Source organism: Columba livia, chromosome Z (assembly GCF_036013475.1).
Source record: "Columba livia isolate bColLiv1 breed racing homer chromosome Z, bColLiv1.pat.W.v2, whole genome shotgun sequence".
NCBI lineage: Eukaryota > Metazoa > Chordata > Aves > Columbiformes > Columbidae > Columba > Columba livia.
In genome coordinates this window covers 14,909,276-14,933,277 of record NC_088642.1, presented here as the reverse complement: position 1 = coordinate 14,933,277, position 24,002 = coordinate 14,909,276, and the positions used below count along the sequence as shown (strand labels likewise).

Below are 24,002 nucleotides of genomic sequence, written 5' to 3'. Positions count from 1 at the left end.
CATATGGGGGGGGTGTATAGCACCACATTTGTTGTGCTAGCATAGTAAGAGCTGCATGAATATAGTGCCAAATAAAAGATTCTTAACTTGGTTACTACAGTGTTATTCCTAATTATTTGGCAGCTTTAAATAATATCTTTCTTTCGGAATTGTAAGAATCACTAACTTTTTATTTCCTGTGTTTCTTTCAAGCTGTAGCGCTGTATCTTGCTGACCAGTGGTGGTCAGTTGATGACATTGTGAGAACATCTGTCCCTGGTAGACAGGGGCTTCATCAGGTAAAGCACTGCAACATTCACCTCGCAGTTATTCTTATTCTTCAAAATAATAGCAAGTTATGATGAATAGCTAGTGTGTGAGATGTTACATGTTTTCATTTCATTCAGAAATGAGTTGGCTGTCTCATGTCAAAAGCAAGGTCAATGGGAACAGAGGAATAAGTACAAGGGGGAAGGGAAGTTCTTTGTGAAGGTAGTGTCTAGAGCAAGAGTGACTCTTGTACAGTAACTTCATATGTAAGCTATTTAAAAGTTAATGATGATGAGAGTTTATTCTTTAGAGCATTGTATATCTGGTTGTATTGAAATGTCTTAGTACAGTGGTGCATTGTACCCTAGCAGTACCTATTGGTCTCATCAGGAGACTGGTAAGCTAAAAGTGTTGTCAGGGGCCTGTTCGATAGAGGTGAGCTGCAGCTGATAGCTTGCAGTGACAATACATAAGGTTTGGAAAAGTAAACTGTGTGGTATCTGCTTTATTGCTTGTCATTGACCTTTGTTACCATTATTGACACCTGGGTAGCATGGAGGTTTGTTTTGTTTTGATTTGTTTTTCCAAAACTGGAAATCTATATTTTTCCAGGAGTGTAATTTGTATCTGCTCGTGGAATCCAGGCACTCGTCTTTGATTTTATTTATTTATTTATTTATTTATTTATTTATTTATTTATTTATTTATTTATTTATTTATAAATTTATTTACTCCAGGGAATTCGCCCTGTAGCCTTGTTTTCCATTTGCTTCTTAATGGTGGGATGGTGATTAAACCATGAAAGCTCAGTCTCTTACAGGCAGGGTAGCTGAAACTCTGGGCATTGGGAAGAGTTTCCTCATTCTTCCTTCACAAGGGGGTAGGATAGTGGTGAGCTTAAATTTCATATGTGAAGGGAACCCTGCAGGACAGAGAAAAGGATATTGAGTTCTTTGTCTTGTGCCACAGAAATGGTTTTACCTAGTTCTTCCACTGCATCATCTCCTCTTGTCTGCCACTCTTACCAGCAGTGATTGCGTGTGCCAAGTCCTGCTGCCTTGTGAGGCTCATCATTTCTCCTTTGTAGGGCTCTAATTACCTGCTAGCCTGGAAAGTCTTGAGGCTGGTGTACTGCTCCTGTGTTTGGTGAATGTTTCTTAAATCCAAAAAGTTTTGAGTTTAAATTTTAGAACTTCCCCTACTGCCCCTCTACCAGCACTTCTCTCAGCTTTTACCTGTTGGATTAGGAGTTAAATAGAAATTGTGAAGTGCCTTGTGTCTGTGGTACTGCTTTCTATTTATCCTGTTGATAGGGCTTTTGAGCATCTCCTTGTCCTCAGGCAAACCCCAGAACTTCATCCTGCTTTAGCAGTTCCAGCTTCTCTTGACTCTGCAGTTGTGTTAACTGGTGACTTGGAAAAAGAAGGTCTCTGTGTGAGTATTAACTAATCTGGGCACTCTTTTAAAATGTTCTTCTGCGTTTCTTTAGGTGAACTCTCTTGGAGAGAGGATTGTTCTTTATGTTCTGAATCGTATTATCTATCGGACGCAAGAAATGGAAGGAACTGACATCCCATTTCTCTGTCATCGTAGCAATGACTATGCTAAGATCATGTGGAAAAAAGGAGAGGCTATTGGATTCTACTCTGTTAAACCTACAGGTAAAACACTTGAGTATTGTGGGATTTGGGGGGATAGATAGGGGGAGAAAGGGAGCTTATTTGAAGAATATTGTATTTAGTAGACTTTACAAGCCTTGCAGGCCTAGTGAGATGGTATTTTCCTGAAACCATAAGAGGTCAGATTGCTGTTAAAATGTCCAGCTCAAATGCTTATGTGCTTTAGCAATCTAAGAAAGTTCTTAGATTTCTTCATATTCCACAAAATACATTTAAAACTATAGAAATGAGGTATACCCCAAAATTTTTTGTCTTTTTTTTTTTTTCTTCTGTAAAACAATTGTTTATGGTGGGATTGGGCTGTGCTTGGTGGTGTTTGGTGTGGGTTTTTTGGGGGGCCCGGGGTGGTGGTGGTGTTTGTTTATTTTTTTTGGACCTAGCTCCAGAATGCAGAGATGCTGTTAATCTGACATGATATATCAAATGGTTCTAGAATCAGATGTCTTTCTCACGTAAACATTTTATGGCATGATAGCATAGAAACTTTGCTCAAAGCTGTAAGATTCAGCTACACCTGGTGATAACAAAAATACTCCTTTTCATTCCACACATGCATTCCCTCAGAGATAACAATTGAGCCTCCAGGTTTATGTTATTACTGTTACAGAATTTCTGTTGTTTTTCTCTTTTTTCTAAAACATCATTTCCTTTTAGTTATTTTGGAATTCACTGTGTTTTTCTTGTTTTGCAGAATAAAATTTAGGCTGTTTAGCACATTGATAGTGCTTTGTAGAATACAAATATTTGGATCAAGGAGAAACAGTCTGGCATTTTTGTTCCGTCTCTATCCATTGTTATCTAATTCAGGATTAATGGTGGTACTGGAGGATTGATGGAGAATTCCCCCATCTAACATATATCTGGGCCTTTGCAAACTTTAATAAAAAGTAGTAAACTGTCTGCGTCACTGACCTATTCTGGTCTGGCAACCAAGATAGGAATTAGTAGCTAATTAGTTCTGATTGTCTTTGTTTTTGTGGTTTGTTTTTCCTTTTTAAAAAAGTAAATTATGCAATGCATAATTTGTATAAGTCTCAGTATTATTTTTCTTATGGAATTGTATAGTGAGGTTTTAAAGTGAGATTTTTCCCCTCTACCTTTGCTATTATTTTCTGCCACTATTGATTTTTTTTTTTTTTTTTTTTTTTCTGACATGTTAATCTATTAATATATCTTGGCAACATTATGAAGCTTGCTCAAGGAGGCAATAATAGCTGATAGCAGTTATTTATTTTTAATGAATGTTATAAATTATAAAATTATATTTTAAATTATTATATGATTTACAGTTATACTCTCATGTGCGTCTTATAAATTACAGAACTCTTCATTTGAATATACTAAAAATGCATGCTGCAGCATGTTAATGCTGAAGTACTGATGGATATTTCCCCCTCCTGTTATTTCAGGAAGTGTTTGCAGCTCTTACCGTAGTATGACTTACACACTGCCAGTGATGGACACAATGTTTGTAAGAAAGAAACATCGTGAGAGAGACTCTGGTCTAATTATGTTGGAAGACTTTGTGGATTCCTTTAAAGAAGACTCTCTTGGCCTACGGTACCCACTGTCATCCTTCATGTATACAGGCAAGCTCTTTATTTTATTCTTCTGTTCTTCTTTGTGCTTTCTTTACATGTCCAAATGTGTGCTGTCATTCAAGCTTTCTGCTTGTGGCTGCATCCTCACTTTTGGTATTAAATGTTCTGCTCTTCACTGAAGGTTGTAAATCCTGATTTGTTTAAGACAGTGAAACAGTTCCTGATTAGGTTTTTAATCCTCTACGTGAGATCAGATTATTGGATCTCCGTTGGCTTTTGGCTGCCATGAAGTTCACCACTGCATCCCCCCAGGCCTCCAGAATGGGCTGAGATGTTGTTGTGTGTGATCTAAGGTCTATGTAGCACCTTTTTCTTGCTCACTCATAAGCCTCACAAGGTCATTTCATTCGTGCCTTCTCAGAACTTCCGGTCAAATGGACATACTGGGCTATGTTTTAACTTGGGTATAAAAAGGCACAGTCCTAATGTACAAGGAAAACACTTACAGCTCTTCCATTAGCAACCCAAGAGGGTTATGTCATCTAGGAAATGACATACCTCCTGGGAATGATGTTGCTTGGGACTGTGTTGAGGCAAGACGCATGTTTCCTTTACTCTGTTTCTCAAGACTTGTCTTAATCTTAGGCCATCTGCCAGACTTGCTTCTATGAACATCTTCATCTGGCCTTCTTAGCCCCTGGAAATCTGCATTTCCAAGTTCCACTGTCTGTTGTTGGATCTGACTAGACCTGTTTTTTTAGGCTTCAACCAGCAAACTGTCTTGAGCAGAATTTAATGATTAATCCATTTCCCTGGCCAAGGAATGATACAGCAGGAATCTAGGACAGACAAAGTGGATGTCGTCATGGGAATCTACTGTAGGCCACCCAGCCAGGATGATGACACTGAGTTATTCTCTTTGGAACTAAGGGAAGCCTCTAAGTCATCTGCACTTGTCCTCATGGGGGACTTCAACTTGCCAGATGTCAACTGGAAGTACCACACAGCTGGTAAAAACAGGTCCAAAAGATTCCTAAAGCATCTGGATGATAACTTCTTGGTACAGGTACTAAGTGAACTGACCAGGAAAGGTGCCTTCCTGGATTTGCTGCTTATTAACAGGCAGGATCTTGTGGGTGAAGTGGCAATTGGTGGCTGCCTTGGCCACAGTGACCATGAAGCAGCCAGGTTTAAAATATATGCTAACAGGAGGAAAAGTGACAGCACGACCTCAACTCTGGATATGAGGAGAACGGACTTCAGGTTGCTCAGGGAACTACTTAGTAAGGTCCCCTGGGAAAAAACTTTTGAAGGTGCTGGTATCTGTCAGTTCTGGTCACTTTTTAAGTACCACCTCCTAAAAGCACAGGACCAGGCAATTCCAAAATGTTCTAAGTCAAGCAGGTGAGGCAGAAGGGCAGCTTGGCTGAGCTGGGATCTTCTAGAACTAAGGCAAAAAAACCCCTAATATTTAGCCAGTGGAAGCAAGGTCAGGCAGAACTACAAAGGTACTGCTTGCCACCAGAGGAAGGAAATGCGTGTGGTTAAAGCTCAAATAGAGTTAGAGCTGGCCAGTACTGTAAAGGACAATAAAAAATGCTTTTTAAAATATGTTAATAGCAAAAGGCAAGCCAGAAATAACATTGGCCCCTTAGTTGATGGGCATGGTCACCTCACAAACAGGGACATAGACAAAGCCAAGACATTTAATGCTTTCTTTGCCTCTGTCTTCAACAATGGACTCCGGGACTCCTAGAGCCCTGGGCCAGAGAACCATGACTGTGAGAATGGGGATGGTTATGAGTTTATCAGTCTTGTGTGCTATTTGCTGTTCTGGCTAGATCTGCGTGATGGGATTTATCTGAGTATACTTAAAGAGCTGGCCGATGTAATAGTGAGAACTTTCTTGGTGATTTTTCAATGCTCTTGGAAATCGGGAGCAGTCCTAATTGACTGGATGCTGGCAAACGTTGTCCCAATCTTCAAGAAGGGCAACAGGAATAACCCAAGTAACTACAGTCCTGTCATCCTCTTCTGTTCCTAGCAGAATTATGGAGAAGATTGTTCTGAGAGTTATTGAAAAACACTTGAAAGACAATGCAGTCATTAGTCCCAGCCAGCATGGGTTCATGAGGTGAAAGTCCTGCTTAACACACTTAATTTCTTTTGACAACAAGATTACCCACCTGATAGACAAAGGGAAGCCTGATGATGTGGTATTTTTGGATTGCAATAAAGCCTTTGATAGCGTTTCTCACAGTATCCTCCTCTACAAGATGTCCAGCCTACAGCTGGATAAACACACAGCTACAGCTTCCTCACAAGGGGAGAAGGAGGGGCAGGCGCTGAGCTCTTCCTCTGACGATCAGCGACAGAACCCAAGGAAATGGCAGGAAGATGTGCCAAGGGATGTTCAGGTTGGACATTAGGAAAAGGTTCTTCACCCAGAGGGTGCTGGAGCACTGGAACAGCCTGCCCAGGGAGGTGTCACAGTGTGCAACCTTAAAATATTTAAGCAGCAGTTGGGCAGCAGCCTCAGACACACGGTGAGAACTGTGGGGTTGTCATATGCAGGGACAGGAGTTGGACCCAATGATCCTTGTGGGTCCCTTCCAACTCAGGACATTCTATTATTCCATTCTATGATTGTCCACTGAGATTATGCATCAATAATGAATCAGGTAGAAATGGTAGTTCTCCTGGAAGCTGCTAAGGAATAATGTCAAAGCATGCCACTCCACATGCATGTTTAGTATGTGTATCAGGAGAAGAGACGTGGATGGACAGCAGAGAAGAAAATATTCCAGAAGTGAACAGTGTGTGGGTAATAAACCACGCAATGGTAGTGTGTTAGCATTCTCATAGAGTGCTTTTCACAAGTGCCTATAATAACACGGGGTGACACAAATCACTTGACTATGTCCTCTGCCTAAGAGCCCTTCTGTCCTGGGTTGGGACATGTGATTGATTAGCAGGTACAGTGACCAGTGAAGCTGTAAAATTCTCAAGTGGGTGCCTAGAGAAGAAGAAGAAAACCCCACTCATCTTTGTTTGCAGTTTAAGATAATAATGGAAAGTGTTTAAACTTGAAGAAAGATTTTATTGAGAAGGATGAGTAGGGTAAAGCAATATTATGTTTATTTCAGACTCATCTGTTCTGTTGAACAGTTCTTTCTGGGGTGGTTTGTGTGTATGATGGAAGGCTGTAAATTAATTTATTTTCAGATAAACTTTAAAAACTGAGGTACAGCTGAGTATATAGTATATATAATATAGCTGTTCTTTTCTTATGTTTGTTCAGCTTGTAAGCAATATCTTGAGAAGTACCCTGCAGATCATAACCTTTTGTGGCAAGTGGAAGGACCAGGATCTTGGTTCCAGAGAACATCTATTATGTTTATAATATATAGGGAAAAGCTCAGAATTTCAGGTATGGATGCTTTGTTTTGTTGTTTTCTGACATTTTTTAAAAAGTGAACACACTCTCTTCAACAGTGACTTCTGTGAACACTGTCTGTGGAAACTAGCAGAAATATTTTTTTGTCCTGAGATCTGTGAGATGATATTTGGAATGGTTAATTGTAATATAAATGTACTATAATTTTCCGTTTCCCTATTTCCTCTTTTAAATCTTAACATCAGAGGCCTCACAGAAAGAAAATAAGAGTTCTCAAGCAGAGGATCATTGTTTGCAGTCTGCAGCTGTATCTGAAGCACGTGGACAATACATGGAGCTAGAAACACAGCTAAGTGTAGGTACACGCACTGTTAACTTAAAAGCTCTCAAGCCTTTTAAATATATGGTTTTCTATACTCATAGAATGCGTCTTGTCCTATTCATCTGACCCGTTCTTTATGATCAGTAAATATTTTTAATTTCTACAAAAGAATATATTTCTGAATTTAAGAAATGAAGGATTTTAGCAGATTAGTGTGTTTGATCAACTGTATGTTATGCTTGCTTGATATTTCTGTTTGAAGTTCTCAAAGAACAGTCCTGGGTTATGCAGAGAGTTTGTACATTCTGTTATCTCTTCAATTTAAGCGGCAGCTGGTCTGATTCAGATTCCAATAGTGATCATGTTGGCAAAATGATCTTAAAATGTATGTTTTGGTTGTAGAGCTATATAGGTATACTCAGAGAAGATAGCAGAGGGATAGCATTTCTTACTGTTTTTGTTGCTGTGAGTTAAGGACTCAAGCCCTGTCTCTTGCCTTCTTTCAAAAGAATAAAACGGAGGATACCAAAGTGCTCCAACTCTTGTAGCTTGGTAGAATTTGTGGCAGCTTTCTTCTTGGCATCTGCACTACCTATAAGCAGTTCTGTGATGCTTTGAAAACTGTTGGACCACCACACAAAATAAAATACCCCACCTTCCCCCAAACCAGGAGAAAACATTCTTCAGCTTTCATTTTCACCTTCCACTTAGTGCTCTCTATTTTGTGTGTTTTGATGCTAGAATAATTTGTCATAATTTGTCTGCAAATTCTTACTTATTTAAAACACACTTGGAACTATGTCAAGCAGCACAATATATGTATAGCCACTTCTTGCTGTTGTTCTTGTGTTGTACTGGAAGTGGGGCTGGAAAGGCAGCATAACACCTATATGCCGTTTATTGCGAGTTCAGATTACTTCCAACAGATAAGGAAGAGCAATGTCTGTAACTTTATTTGAATGTGTACAGTTTGTACCCGCTCCAGGAGTGTCAAGTGCTTGACCACTGAGTCCTCGGCTAACTTGCAGAAAAAATGGGAATATTGGGATGATGAGGAAGAACAAAAGGCAAAAGAGCTGTAGGGGGAGAGAACTCAGACATAAGCAGCCTCTTGCACTGGCTGTGCATGTAACTTGCATTGCTGCTGAATCACTAAGTTCTGCTTTTTCTTGTCTGATTTTTTTTTTTTTTTTGGCATGTGCAGCTGTATTCTGTTGCATGCCACAATAAAAATAATACTACAGAATAGAATACAGATACAAAAATAAAGCTTTCCCGTTAAATTTTGTCAGCTACTGTAGTGTAATCCCTTGAGTTTGTACAGAATGGGGAAACAAAAAAAATTCCTAGCATTTAATGACGTGGACACCTGTTACTAATGGAGTGGTTAGGAAAAAGACTTGGTAGTGTTGTTTATGATGACAAGTTACTTACAAGTCTTATCTTCTATAGTGAGACCAGAAGTACGATGCAGGAAATAAATTCATCATTGTAATAAAAATAATTGGAATCTCTTGAAAGATAAGATACATACAAGTATCTTAAATTAAGAATAGTTGTAGCTGCTCTTCTATAGGATCATTACTAGGAAGTCTTTTTAGATGCTTCAGAAAGATGCAACCACAGATAGGGAGATGAAGGTATTTCAGTCAGTTCAGGTTTTGTAATAACATTATCTTTGCTTTTGCCTCACAGTCTGAACCTCAAAAGGGTAAAGAATCAATAGATGTCCATGGAAGCACATCTGAAGGTAAAAATAATCTTGATTGTCAGTATTGTTTACTGTGGATGTTAGCAGGCTCTTTCAGTCTTAGCATGTTCATCTGCAAGGTGTATAAAAACATGCCTTCCACTAAGGCGCTGAGGTTCAGCTCATAAACCTTTTAGAAGGCTTTGGATAATATTGTTATGATTGGTAAAGATATTATGCATGTGTATTCTGAAAAATGACAATGAAATACTCTTTTACTTGTACTCCATTGCTTTAATGAAATACTAGGGGGGGAAATATACATGCAGATCTTAGACTGTATTTGTTCACTTGCATTTATTTTGTTGTGCTTTTTTGTGTTTGTTTTTGTTTGTTTATTTTTCGCTAAGACCCTAATGTAGCTCCCGTTTCCATTCGGACACGAAGCAGTCATTTAAAACGTCCCAGGATAGGAAAAAAATGCCAGGAGTCTGAACCTGGAACTTCCCAAAGAGATGAGGAAAACGCTCTTCATGCGTCAGAAAGCAGGTACAGCAGCCCATATTTTACTGATTTCTTATTTTGTTGCTTGGGCAGTCCCATACTAGATCAGTGTCTCACAGTGTGCTACTTGATATTTTTTCTGCTTTCTTTCTACATTACTTGTTTGTTTTTAAGATTACTAAAAATAAAGTCTGGTGGGAAAAATGAAATCGAGACATCACCTGAAGAGTGACTGCACCAACATGCAGTGTCTCTGAAAACTCGGCAGATACTGGAAATAACATCAGGAAAACAGTGTGGGCTCAGGGTGTTCTTATAACTGAGTCTGCGTGAAGGTAGAAACATCTGTATTCATACAGTATAGTTTCTTGTGATAACATAACTGGACATGTATCCACAATGCTCTGTGTGATCTTTGGTAAGGTGAGATGTCCCTTCCTGACTTCTTTTTACGGTGGCATATTGCAGTAATGTAAGCTCTCACTGTTTAGTTTGGGAGCTGGTTACTGCTTGTCACTTAATAACAAAAGAGTTATAGGGAGCCACCTGTCTTCAAAGTAAAGCCCTTTCTTTAGACAAATTCTGATACAAAACTATCATCCAAACTTAAATCCTGGGGGCCATGGGGGAAGTTGTCTCCAGTTTAAAGGATGTTATCCTGTGTAATGATTATCAAATCAGGATGTGAAGAATTGTAACACTTGCATGCCGTAAGAATTCATACAAGGTGGGGCCTGAAGAACTAATTTGCACTGGCTTCCATCTAGAAAGCAAAACTGGCTATTTTAAATAAATAAATTGCTCCTTCCTTCCCTTTCCTGTAGCTACTGTACACACTGACTGTTGTCCCCCCAGTGTCTCTCTCTCATGTTCTTTCAAAAAAACCCACTGCAACTCCAAAATTCCCATTGAAGAACTGAAGGTAACCTGGTTATTTTCTAGGAAATCCCTCGAACTTGTTCCATTATTTTTTTTTTAAAGAAAATTTGTTGTAAGGGGTTTTTTTCACATGAAGCTGAGGTCTTCAGCTAGATGCAGCCTGATTTCTTTGGTTTAAATTTCTCTGTGGAACTACACAGATAAGCACTGCTGTCCTGCACTATCAGTGTGCTCTCTTAAGCTGGTTCAGACAGGCCAAATGGCATCATTTGACACTGCCACAGGTTGAGAAATTCTTTGCCATGTTGCTACTAACAGTTGGCTAGTTGGTATGTGAGGATTATTCTGTTACTGAATGTCAGTATTTTGGGCCTTGCAAAATCAAGTCAGTGAGGTGCCACTGCTCCTTTTAACAAGATGTGTAATGTGGTGTTTGTGAGCAGAACTAAGGGGAATCCTGATGGCGAGGATCAGCTTTGTTCTCACCTTCCATGCACATTAACAAATGTACCAGGGTCTTCTGTTAGGGGCTCTCTTGGGTGCCATCTCAAGATTGGCACCTGGGATAAAACCCTCCAGTACTGCCCTTGAGATCATGAAGCAGCCTCCTGCAAATCTATTGCATTTTTCTTTGCTTTCATGTAGTGCTTCAAAATCATCTAAGTTTTATCATCTAAAACCTGAGAACTGAATGTTTGAGATAGTGTTACTACCCATCAGGTGCATTCATCTTTAGCTATTTTTTAGTTAAATCTCTAGCTGAATACATCTTCAGCCATGATGTGTTTATGGCCTTGAATTCTTTTCCAGTCATGGTCTTGGTAATATATGTATATTCAACAATTATACAAACATTTGCTTTTATAACTCTGCAATTTTTAAATGTTTCTACAGTGGGAGTAGGAGAAGTTGCTTCCTTTTTCACCCCTTTGTGGTTTCCAAATATGTAATGGATTACTACTTTCTAGATTTAAAATAACAAACAAATTTCTGACTTTTATTCCCATACAATGGAAGTGAGATAGTTGTAGTGAGATAGAGCAGTTGATTTTTTTTTTCCTAATGAGGAGTTAGCCATTTTTAGATGTAGGTAGTTTTATGCATTCTTATTTCCTATGGCAAGCATGTGATACGGTACTTTATAATTGGTCATAAAAGAATTTAACTGCTGAGATTGCCAAAATTATGGATTAATCTCAAAGATTAAAGGATGTGTCTTAATACTTGCTGCAGGCTGGAATGTGCTACCCAAACATCTAAAAGCTCTGAAGATACCATAGCGATATCTGATGAGAATACTGTTGAGAAGGATGAGGAAATGATTGTTGAAAATGAAGGCCAATCTGTATCAGAGGCAGAGCCACGTGTATCACCCCCTGAGAAACGGAGTGAAAAGGAGGTGAGCTAAGTGCAATAGTGATAGCAGATAAGTTTGGAATACAGCTACAGTTTATGTTAAATATGGCTATTGCTGCTTGATCTGTGTGACTATCAACTCTTTGATTTTTCTTACCACTGCTTTGCTGAGAAGTATATCTCAGAACCTCAGGCAGGCTGGTATAGAATTAATTTCAGGGAATATTCTATTATCACAGTATCACAGTATCACAGTATGTTTGGGATTGGAAGGGACCTCAGAAGATCATCTAGTCCAATCCCCCTGCTGGAGCAGGAACGCCTAGGTGAGGTCACACAGGAACATGTCCAGGTGGGTTTTGAATGTCTCCAGAGAAGGAGACTCCACAACCTCCCTGGGCAGCCTGCTCCAGTGTCTGTCACCCTCACTGAGAAGAAGTTTTTTTTCAAATTTAAGCGGAACCTCTTGTGTTCCAGCTTGATCCCATTACCCCTTGTCCTATCATTTTTTGCCACCGAGAAGAGCCTGGCTCCATCCTCATGGCACTCACCCTTTATATATTTATAAACATTAATAAGGTCCCCCCTTAGTCTCCTCTTCTCCAAACTGAAGAGACCCAGCTCCCTCAGCCTTTCTTCATAAGGGAGGTGCTCCACTCCCTTAATCATCTTTGTTGCCCTACGCTGGACCCTCTCCAGCAGTTCCCTGTCCTTCTGGAACTGAGGGGCTCAGAACTGGACACAATATTCCAGATGTGGTCTCACCAGGGCGGAGTAGAGGGGAAGGAGAACCTCTCTCGATGTACTAACCACCCTCCTTCTAATACACCCCAGGATGCCATTGGCCTTCCTGGCCACAAGGGCACAGTGCTGGCTCATGGTCATCCTGTTGTCCACCAGGACGCCCAGGTCCCTTTCCCCTACACTGCTCTCTAATATGTAATTTCCCAACCTGTACTGGAACCTGGGGTTGTTCCTGCCCAGATGCAGGACTCTACACTTTCCCTTGTTAAATTCCATCAGGTTATTCCCCGCCCAACTCTCCAGTCCGTCCAGGTCCCGCTGGATGGCAGCACAGCCTTCTGGTGTGTCAGCCACTCCTCCCAGCTTAGTGTCATCAGCAAACTTGCTGATAGTACACTCTATTCCCTCGTCTAAATCGTTAATGAATATATTGAATAATATTGGCCCCAGTACTGACCCCTGAGGCACTCCACTAGATACTGGCCTCCAACCAGACTCCGCACCATTGACTACCACTCTCTGGCTTCTCTCCTTAAGCCAGTTTGCAACCCACCTCACTACTCTATTGTCTAGACCACACCTCCTCAACTTAGCTGTGAGGATGCTGTGGGAGACTGTGTCAAAGGCTTTACTGAAGTCAAGGTAGACCACATCCACCGCTCTGCCATCATCCATCCACCTTGTTACATTCTCATAAAAGGCTATGAGGTTGGTAAAGCATGACCTACCCTTGGTAAAGCCATGCTGACTGCCCCTAATAACCCTCTTATCCTTGATATGCCTTGAGATGGCACCAAGGATAAGCTGTTCCATTACTTTCCCAGGGACAGAGGTGAGGCTGACCGGTCTGTAATTACCCGGGTCCTCCTTCTTGCCCTTTTTGAAGACTGGAGTGACATTTGCTTTCCTCCAATCCTCGGGCACCTCTCCTGTTTCCCAAGACTTGGCAAAGATGATGGAGAGTGGTCCAGCAATGACTTCAGCCAGCTCCCTCAGCACCCGCGGATGCATCCCATCTGGACCCATGGATTTATGGATGTCCAGACTATTTAATTGCTCCATAACCCAGTCCTCATCGACTAAAGCAAACTCCTCCATTGACCTGGCTTCATCCGGGGTCTCAGGGGTACAGGGCTCCCCAGGACAGCCTCTGGCAGAGTAGACAGAGACAAAGAAGGCATTCAGTAATTCTGCCTTCTCTGTATCTTCTGCCACCAGGGCACCCACCCCGTTCATCAGTGGGCCTACATTGCCTCTGGTGTTAGTTTTATCTGCTATGTATTTGAAAAAGTTCTTTTTGCTGTCCTTGACCCCTCTTGCCAGCTGTAATTCTAAGGAGGCCTTGGCTATCCTAGCTGCCTTCCTACATCCTCTAACAGCAGCCTTATATTCCTCCCAAGTGGCCAGCCCCTGCTTCCATGACCTGTAAACTCTCCTCTTCTGCTTGAGCATACCCAACAGGTCCCTATTCAACCACGCAGGCCTCCTGGCTCCCTTCCTTGACTTCCCTCGTGTGGGGATGCACTGATCCTGAGCGTGGAAGAAGCAATCTCTGAATGCAATCCAGCTATCTTGGGCCCCTTTTCCTTCAAGCAGTCTTGCCCATGGGATTTCCCCCAGCAATTGCTTGAAAAGGCCAAAGTTAGCCCTGCTAAAGTCCAGGGTTGCAATTCTACTTGCTATTCTGTTCCTGCCACACAAGATCCTGAACTCCACCATCTCGTGGTCACTGCAACCCAGGCAGCCCTCAACCTTTACTGCTTCGACCAGACCCTCCTTGTTAGTGAGGATGAGATCCAGCAGTGCACCTCTCCTAGTCGGCTCCTCCACCATCTGCATGAGGAAGTTATCATCCATGCACTGGAGGAACCTCCTGGACTGTGGCTGGCTGGCTGAAGGGTCCTTCCAGCAAACATCAGGGAAGTTAAAATCTCCCACAACAACCAGGGCCTGTGACTGTGAGGCCACTCTCAACTGCCCATAGAAGGTCTCATCAGCTTCCTCAGCCTGATCTGGTGGCCTGTAACAGACGCCCACAACAGTGTCACCCCTGCCAGCCTGTCCCTTGATCCTGACCCATACACTCAACTCGCTCGTCATACACTCCTGGGCAGAATTTAGTACATTGTAGTTGCTCTCTCACATAGAGAGCAACTCCACCACCACGCCTGGCTGGCCTGTCTTTCCTGAAAAGGGCATAGCCATCCATGACCACATTCCAGCCATGTGAACTGTCCCACCATGTTTCTGTAATTGCCACCATATCATAATCTCCCGACTGAACATAGGATTCTAACTCCTCCTGCTTATTCCCCATGCTGCGCGCATTGGTGTGCAGGCATTTCAGGGAGCGAGCAGAGCACACCAATTTCTCCCTAGGGGCATAGGAGGCCACCCGGTCCTCATCAGTTTTAGAATGCTGCCCCACTGGGACAAGCCCAGCTACAACCCCATCCCCCTTCGAGCCTAGTTTAAAGCTCTCCAAATGAGCCCAGCTAATTCCTGCCCCAGCATCCTTTTGCCCCTGCGAGATAAACCTTTCCCACATGACACTGTCCAGACTGGTGACTTACAAAACCAACCATTATCAAAAAATCCAAAGCCCTGCCTGTAGCACCAGTCTTGGAGCCAACCATTTAGAGACTGAATTTTCCTATTCCATCCCACATTGTCTCTTGAAGATGGAAGGAGTGAAGAGAATGTCACTTGAGCCCCTGAGTCTTTCACCATCCTTCCCAAGACCTTGAAATTGTTCTTCATTCCCCTCAGACTACGGGAAGCAGCTTCCTCCCCATCTGTCTGGAAGACCAGCAGCGGATAGTAGTCTGTCGGGCGCACCAGTTTGGGGAGCTCTCTAGCAATATCCTTGATCCGGGCTCCAGGTACACTACAAACTTCCCTAAGATGAGGGTCAACCCTGCATATTGGGCCCTCTGTTCCTTTCAGAAGGGAATTTCCTATTACAATCACCCTTCTTTCTTTCTTATCAGAGGCAGTCTTAAGTTGTGAAGTCAACCGCCTCTTCCTATGTGATCTTGTAGGCAGGCTTGGCACCACCTCCTCACCTACCTCTTCTTCAAGATCCAGGGCCTCAAACCTATTACGGAGGGACACCTGGGGAGGCAAAGCAGGCAGGGAGGGGGGCTGCCCATGACGCCGAACTGGCATACACTTACAACCCTCATAGTCTTTTAGGTCCCCTACCTCTGCCCGACAGCGACAAGGGCAGGGCCGTCTCAGGACTTCCGCCTCTGTCCGAGAGGGCAGGAGGTCCATCTCCTTTTGGGGGGTACCTCCCTGGGACCGTTCCGACTGGCACGTCAGTGTGTTACTCCACCAGTCGATCTCCCTTTCGCACTCCCTGATGGTCCTCAGCGTCTCAACCTCCTCCTTAAGTTTCACAACCATGTCAAGCAGATCTTGCACCTGCTCACACCTCACACAGGTGGAGAGCTGGCCTCCCTCCCCCGGCAGCAGCAGGCTCTGGCACTCCCTGCAGCCGGAGACCTGAACAGTCACCGTTCGGGATAGAACCTCCTCAGTCTGCGTAGCTACAGTCTGTTTCAGACAAGCTCTCCTCCTGGAGGCGACCATGGTCGTCAGCACTCTGGGCTGCTGGCAATAAGTTAGAGGGGCTGACAAGCGACAAGTGCTCTCTGCACCCTGCTACACAAGCTACCACACCCGCTGCTGCAGCACAGTGTGGGTGGGACTCACCCACTACACAACCTGGTTGCTCCTCCCTGCACCTGGTGCCCTCCCAAAGGATGTTTCAAGGCAAGGGGAGGGGGTGTGGTCACCGTCACCGTGGGAACGCCCCCCGCCACGTCAGCCGCTCTCTCGCAATGGCTGCCCGGGCTGCGGGGATCGGGACTCGCCGGGAATCACGCTGTCCCTGTACGTTTCCCTCTGAGCTTCCTAATCTCGGCTGAACCTCGTGGTCGGCTGAACCCCGCCGGCTCCGGCTCTCGCTGGGCTGGCTCCCATCAGCTGACTTATTTGAACAACAGACTTTGTAGGATCTTCAGTAAAGTGAATTTCTAGTTTGTCTACCAACCCAATTTTTGTAATTGAGTTCTCCTACTTAAAAACTCTGGAGAATGGGAATAAGTTCAAGATCTCATCCAGTATCTCTAATTTAAACAAAAAAAACAAGTTTATTTGAAGAAACCAATAGCTAGTATGTTTCAATGACTACTGTTTGCCTTTTTACTTCACATAAAACTTGCCTGCTTTGATGTTAGATCTACCTTTCATCTACAACTTGCTAACAACTTGAATTTAAATCTAATTACCCTTTGTGCCTAGGAATGCCTCCAGGATTTTATGTTCTTACTGATCAGTGGGCAAGTGGATCGTACACTATGTTGGGTTCAACGAGTAACTCCAGCATGTATGCTGCTGAGGTGCATGAAAACTGCTTGGCTTGGCTCCAAACAATGTAAACTATGGTCAGAAATTTAGTGCAGGTGACAGACCAAGCTCATTCTCTGGTTAAGTTAGCTGCTCTGCCTTCCTAGTACATGTTTCTAGGTACCTGAGCTATCTGCTTCTCACATTAAGCTGCAAATTTAAATCACACCCACTGGTGTTGGGGAACAATTGCTGGGCATTATCATGGCTTAGACATTTGATTGATTGATTGATTGATTTTAGGGAAATCCATCAGAGCCTCTTAATGGTGAGGTAACAGAAGAAACTGGTAAGACCTCATTTATGGCTGAAGAGGAAACAGCAAATGAAGTTCTAGGTGGTGAATCAAAATTGCAAGTTGAGAGTCAAGGAGAAGAACCCTTAACACTGATTGTTCCCTTAATTCTTGAGGCTCCGGCAAAACCTTCAGAAGACACTGTATCAGAGAAGGTGAGAGAGTTGAAACAAAATGTGAAGTAATCTTTCCATCAGAGCGTACATATCTTGTTGTGTTTGTCTTTTGTTAAGTAACAGATAGAACATAGCCCCTACCATCATATGAAGTTCTTGAGAGAAGCAATTGTCAGGCTGGGTGATGTAAACCCATAAGCAGAATATACTGATGTTTCTGTTTTAATATGCAGTAGTGAGGCATATATGTATGCGATACCAAAAAGAAAGTTACATTGCTCCAGTTTGCCTTGGCAGTAATGAAAGAGCTCTTTCTCACTATGATATTAGTTGGATATGAATTGAAAAGCCACATCCTTATTTTTTTTCCGGTGGTTCTGCCCTGATGAAGTGTACAAGTAATTAATTACTGGTGAAATACCCTTCTAGAACAGATTTTACTCTTCTCCCCCCCCGCCATGGGATTAATTTCAGAATATTTTTACCTGAATAATCCTTTTGAATCATTTGAATTTGAAAATAGCAGAGTAACTCTGGATATCAGATGCAGTTCACAAAATAGTCTGGTGCAAAAAGTAGGAAAGGACCGGCTTGTTGCCTGTATTCATAGTACTAAAAGTTGCTGAATGCCAAAATATCCTCTGAGGTTGCTAGCTAGGGCCAATAGTTGTTCAGCCTCTTGTATCTTAAGTTAATTGCCCTTTTGGTTGTTTTGGCACCCTTGTCCCCCACCCCCCTACAGGTTTTAAATGCAAATGATTCAGAAATGCTGACTGAAGAAAGCCCATTAGTAGAAGGGGAGGGTACTGAAGAACAGCAAGAATCTGAAAAGCCCACCACTGAAAATGTGGCTGCTTCAGCATCGGAGGAACCATCTGATAATGGCCTGCCCAGCTCTGTCGCAACTGAACCAGCAGAAGAATCTGTTTCTGAAAATGTATTGCCCAAAACAGCTTCCTCGTTGGAAGATCAAAATGAGGAAGTAGGGCACAACTCACAGGAGGGCTCTGGCTTGAGTCAGAGCTCTTTGGTAGTGGTTGAACTGGAGGGTGTTTCTTTACAGCAGCCTTCTGGACAGGAGGAACAGAAGAACCAGTCAGAAGAGCACATAGAAGAGTGTGAGCAGATGGATCAGTACACGCAGGCAACAGTGGAGCGGGCTGCCGACAGCAGCTCTGAGGAAGCCGAAATTGAGGTACCCATTGTAGATCGGAGAAACTTGCGGAGAAAGGCCAAAGGCTACAAAGGTCCACCCAAGAAAAAAGGAAAGCCAGCTTAAAAATGAAATATTGACTGTTAATTCATCTATTTATAAGAAAGTTATTATTTTATGTAAAGCACTAGGCTGTAACTAAACCATGTTGGATACAGGGGACACATGTTTAAAATCCTGGGTTGGATTTCCTCTTGGGATTTATCACCTTCCCTCAAGTTTTCTTGAATGTTTAACCACTAGACACTGAGCTTCATCAGAGTATGAAAGTAAGCAGCCAGTCTTCTGCTTTTATAAAGGATACATACTGAATAAATATGGCTGTGCTAGCAAAGGGAACAGTTTGCATATTTGAGGTGGCAGCTGTGGAAGAAAAATGCAGTGTGAAATCCTGGACCTATCAAGGTTCCTTAAATTCCCGTAGACTTCCATGAGGCCAGATGTCACTCTAGTGGTTTTTTTTTTGTTTTTTTTTTTTTTTTTTAAATATCTGTATTTTGTACTGTGAAAAGAAGCAGAATAGGAGAAATCCTTCCTTGCTTTTTGTTCCCTTCTCATAGATTTTATCAGATGAGATTAAAAGGATGTAAGATGCTGTAATTCTAGGTGTCAAAATACACAAGGTGTAACTTGGTAGATGAAAACAACATGCACAGCATCTGTCTTTTGTGAGAACCACTTGAAACAGCCAAGTCAGTAGAAATGCTGTCAGCATAGTGTCAGCCATAGTACACTCTGATAATGAAGTTAGTGATGTGAAGATTAAGAGATGTCTACACAGTGAGCTATTTGTAGCTTTCAAAGCGAGCATCTTGGGAAGTTTTTCCAGAGTGTCTGGAGTGTAGACTCCAGTACATATATGGAATCATTTAAACTGCCTTCCTAACTACTTGCATGTATTTAGTGCATACTTGATTACTTGTTACATTACAGGAAAAGGATATGACAACTTTTGATCTTGTTTTGGTCTGAATGGAAGTGGTGCTTTGTGTTTTCCAAATACTCAGCTGGTACTGTGGGGTAACTATTGAAACACGTCTGCCAGATGTGTGACTCCCATGAGTGCTGGCGTTTCAGGTGGTTGTGACATTCATTAGTGTGAATATTAGTGGGTGTTTCAGCAAATGCTTGTTTGCCAAACTTCTATGCCTTTAGGAGTGAGAAGGTGATTGCTTGCAAATACTTCCGATTCCCACTTTCTTTTTGTAACTTGGGTGTAATCCCTGGGATGATAGTTTCCCAGTTCACAGTTTTTCTTGAAAGCAGCAACCAAACTCTGCTGTAGGCAAACAAACAAAAATGGGCTTTTCATGCATGTTTCCTTTCAGAGGTTCTCCTGGCAAACCATATACTTAATTTGTCACACATGCAATAAGTTACTTCTTAGTTTGCTATGTGTCTCTTTGAATAAATGAAGTTCCTCTTGTAATGGGTTAAAAACTCAGGAAATAACACCTCTATCTGTCCTGCTATATGCCATTTCAAAGATCAGTGAAGTACTCTCACTCGTTTCTCAAAACCAGAAGTATCTAGAAATTGCTGTTCAGAACTTCTGAGAACAAGGTTCACTTGAATAGTTACAATCCTGTCTTAATTTTATCCCTTTATGAGGCTAATGTAAGAACCTGGTTTTAGATGTTATGCTTATAAAGTTTAAATGTATTTGTAAGATATTTTAACTGTATAAGATACATCCATAATGTTTCTTTCAGCTGATGAACTGCCATACTCCTATTTAATCTGTTAAAAGCAGTTTACAGGGAGAAAAAAAAAAGAAGGCAGTTTTTAAGAAACAGATATTACCTAAACTTTAGATCAAGGGTGCATTGTATTACTCAGTTGAGTCTGGGTTTCTTGAGTTATTTTATGTAGCTGTAACTTCCTGTCAGTGTATATGCAGGTAGCCCTTATTAACCCCATGAGATAGATGTTCCAGATCTTTCATGATTGTTTGTAAACATATTCAAGTGAACCTTAAGCATTTCTAAAACTTACCAAGCATTTTCAATACAGCGCATGATACAAAACTCTTATCTTCTGTATGGCTTCTCATTAAGTGCTAAAAGTTATTGTAAAAAAAACCAAAACAAACAAACAAACAAAAAAAGAACCCACAAACAAACAAACAAAAAAACCAAACCCCAAACAAAACCAAAATCACACACACAAACCAGTCACTAGAAAACACATTTATTGCATTCTAACAATCTGGGATTTGTGAGGGCTGGTGGCTTAAAATAGGGTGGTTCAATACAGCATATTGTGACTCATCTTTCATTTTTAGAGCAAGCTGTACTAAAGATTAATCTGCTGAATACTTCAATTGACAGAAATGTATCCACTTTCAAAAAGTTAAGGGTTCTTTTGCTTATGAAAAGCGAGTCCCAGTTATTCCAGTTACTTATAGGTGGATTTTTCTATACCTATATTTATCACTTGTATTTCCTGTGAGGTCAGAACACTGCTTGTTAAAAAGTAATGTCACTCATCTGGCTTTTACTTTTCATGGCTAAGTTGGAACTGATTCTGATTAGTATTTTCTAAGACATTTGCGTATTGAATACATAAATACTACAACAGGATTATTAGGTCAGTCATGGTTTCTACTGAGAGCAATCAGATTTCTGATCTCATTTCAGTGAGTCAGTTTTAAATACTGAAGTTAAAGTCACATCTTTTAAGTTTACTGCTGGGTAGAAAACACTGTAAATCTGGGGTATCTGAGATGGTAGCTGATGACCAGACTGTTGCGTACATAATGTGTGGGCTGTTGGGGTTGATAACCAGTACAGTCTTGGAAACTGGTGGTTGTTCTAATTGTGATTGCAGCAGTACTTTGAGTTCAAGGATGCAGTTTATAGCAACTTATTTGGCATCAATCATTTTGCAGAGTAGCAAAATCAAAATATTGACTTTAATATTTTTTTTGCTGTACTGATTGTCCCTATTGGAACAGTAGTTCAATAATCTACAGCTTCTCTTATATTAATGCAAGAGAACATACCTGACAACTATATCAACTGAAATGTTTTATCTTGGGAAAACCAGCAGTTTTTAGGCTTGGGCAATTTTCTTTTGTCTGTCAACTGTCTGTTTTATTACCATCAAACTCTTAAGAAATTTTTAAGATCTTATTGCACCAGCAATCAATGATTAAAAGATCAACTTTATACAAGTTTGTACCAAGTGCTATTACAACATGCTATGGAACTATGTGTGCAGTGAAAGCAAGCAGTATTATTTTTGAGCTTTATTTAGTCTAGGAATAGAGTTTAAAGAACATTAATTTGTAACTTCAGCCTTGCATTTAAATGGTCAATGGTTTTGTATTTGAATCCAACATTTGTTCAAATGTCTCTCTTCTACTGCTTGTTAATTTTTGACAGAACTTGCTTTGCTTCTCCCACATTGTCTTCTGGTCTAGTTTTAATTTTATGCAGAATTCTTGTTTGTTGTTCTCATGTTTAATGGCCCTTTACATGAAAATGCATACGTAGCTTATTTCAAAAGTGTTTTTAACTTATTTGAAATTATGTCTGACCATAGTCTGTTGCTTTTAAAATGCCATTTCTTTTGTAGATGTCAGTAATCAAATCAATAGTTTATGATATCATCAACACTAAGTTAAACATAGCAACAAATAGGCCTAAGTTTCAGCTTCTCTGCTCAAAGTGACTGTTCTGAAACTTATTTCCAAGGGGATATACGTCTAAAGCTATTTTCACAAATGTGGTGTTAGATGTTTTCTAAACTAGTGATATGCTGTTTATAAATCTTACGAAAGCTGTGTTGCTCTTCTAGAGTATTGTACTTAAGTATTGTTACAGTGTTAGTTCTTCCTTTTTTTAGTAGTCTTGGCTGCTTTTGAAATGTTTTGAAGTAGTAATTAAACTTATATTTTGTGATTATTTCTTTCTTGGTTTTTAGTATTTGAATCCCTTCCGCTATACAAGAGGTGTGTTTAAAATGTGTTAGTTCACTAGAACTAGCATAAATTTACAATCTGTCTGCTACCACGGACTTTCCAAAGCTCAGAGATTATTAATTGAAAAATCTTTCACCTATTAAAACAATTTCCTGTACTTAATTAGCATCATTTTCCCCTACTTAATTAGCGTCAGACTTTTATTAAAAAAAAAAAAGCCATTCTGAATGTTACAGCATGCATTCCGCTGTTTACATCATCTTGCATAGTTGCTATAAAAGTAGCAGTTATTAATGTAGTTTGCTATAGACAAGCCAGCTAGAAATGATGTAATGCACTCCTTCCAGCATGGAACATTTAAATGTCTTAAGTGCAATAATTGTGTTATTCCACCACGAAGTCACGTGTTAATAGCACAAAATGTTGTAACGGTCTTGAGACAGCTGTAGAAAGTGCAAGTGTTCTGTTGGTGTTCTTTGTTAACATGCAGTAAAGGGTAAGGCAATGAGAACTTAAGCGGAGGCTTATCTGTTTGGACAATATCCCACCTCTCCAAGCCTCTCCAGACTTACTGGCTTGTGACCCTCTCTTAGTTTCAAATGACTTGTCATTAGACAAAGAAGTAAAAATCATAGCAAGTTGTTAGGTCTAGACTAGATCAATGTGTTAAACTACTGAAATAGTAGACTTTAGTATGAAGTACTGGTGTCATCAGATTGTGCAAGAGAAATCAGAAATCTCGTACAAAAGCAGTTAGCTTGACTTCCTGGCGAGAGTTCCAGATCTGCAACATGATCTGGTCATGAAGATGACTAACGAATTGGAGCATGTCTCATACAAGAGGCTGAGAGCTGCAGTTGTTCAGCCTGGAGAAGAGAAAGCTCTGCAGGATCTTAACCTCGTGTACAAATATCTAGTGGGGTGTATAAATAAGATGGACCAAGACTGATCTCAGTGGTGCCCAGTGACAGAAGAAGAGGCAGTGGGTACAAACTGGAATGTAAGAAAGTCTATTTAAACATAAAACATTCTAAACTGTAAGAGTGGTCAGACACTCAAACCCCAAAGAGGTGAGTCCACATTTTTGGAGATACTCAAAACCTGACCGGAGATGGCCCTTGGACACCTGCTCTAGTTGGCTCTGCTTTCAGCAAGGGGCTTGCGCTATACAACCTCAAGAGGTCCCTTCCAGCTGTTACTCCTCTGTGATTCTATAACCTGCTTATTGCACATGTGACCACCTCCAGCCTTAAACCCTTGTTAATGCAAGAACACCCAAAGCAAATGTTACTCACATTCTGTCTTCTGAAATATCTTGAGAGTTCTGTTTTACGTTTTGCAGTGTTGAGGGGTAAGAGTGCCCTCATAAATTGGAGAAAGCTTGTAAGGATTTGACTTGGAATTTGTGTTAAAAAGCTCCTTGAAGTACGAGTAGGAATATAAAACAGTGAGCATGTTTATTTGTAGCAATAGAGTCTGCTAAGCTTATTTATCACCTAATTCTTGACTGGAAGATTACTGATGCAGTTATACACAGCATTGCTGAAAGCTTCCAGTTAAGAAGCAACTTCTGTTTCTTGCATTTCAAAGATGCAAGCTAAATATATATTGGTGAGTTGATGCTTGTGGCCTTAGTTTTTATTGAATGTTTCTTAAAGCCACCAAAATAGCTACAAGTA

General features: G+C 41.1%; 1 protein-coding gene across 4 annotated transcripts in view; it reads left to right on the top strand.

Moving 5' to 3' along the window:
- Positions 1-22,306, top strand: part of FAM169A (family with sequence similarity 169 member A) — a 40,393-nt gene extending 18,087 nt beyond the window's left edge. For all 4 annotated transcript variants that reach the window (XM_065047320.1, XM_065047319.1, XM_065047321.1 and 1 more), the window contains exons 4-13: positions 193-278; positions 1,739-1,910; positions 3,338-3,517; positions 6,771-6,899; positions 7,112-7,221; positions 8,884-8,938; positions 9,289-9,427; positions 11,495-11,660; positions 17,018-17,224; positions 17,928-22,306. In XM_065047320.1, coding sequence (XP_064903392.1) covers positions 193-278; positions 1,739-1,910; positions 3,338-3,517; positions 6,771-6,899; positions 7,112-7,221; positions 8,884-8,938; positions 9,289-9,427; positions 11,495-11,660; positions 17,018-17,224; positions 17,928-18,464 — 1,781 coding nt within the window. In that variant the 3' untranslated portion in view covers positions 18,465-22,306. The remainder of the gene's footprint in view (positions 1-192; positions 279-1,738; positions 1,911-3,337; positions 3,518-6,770; positions 6,900-7,111; positions 7,222-8,883; positions 8,939-9,288; positions 9,428-11,494; positions 11,661-17,017; positions 17,225-17,927) is intronic.
- Positions 22,307-24,002: the final 1,696 nt, after the last annotated feature.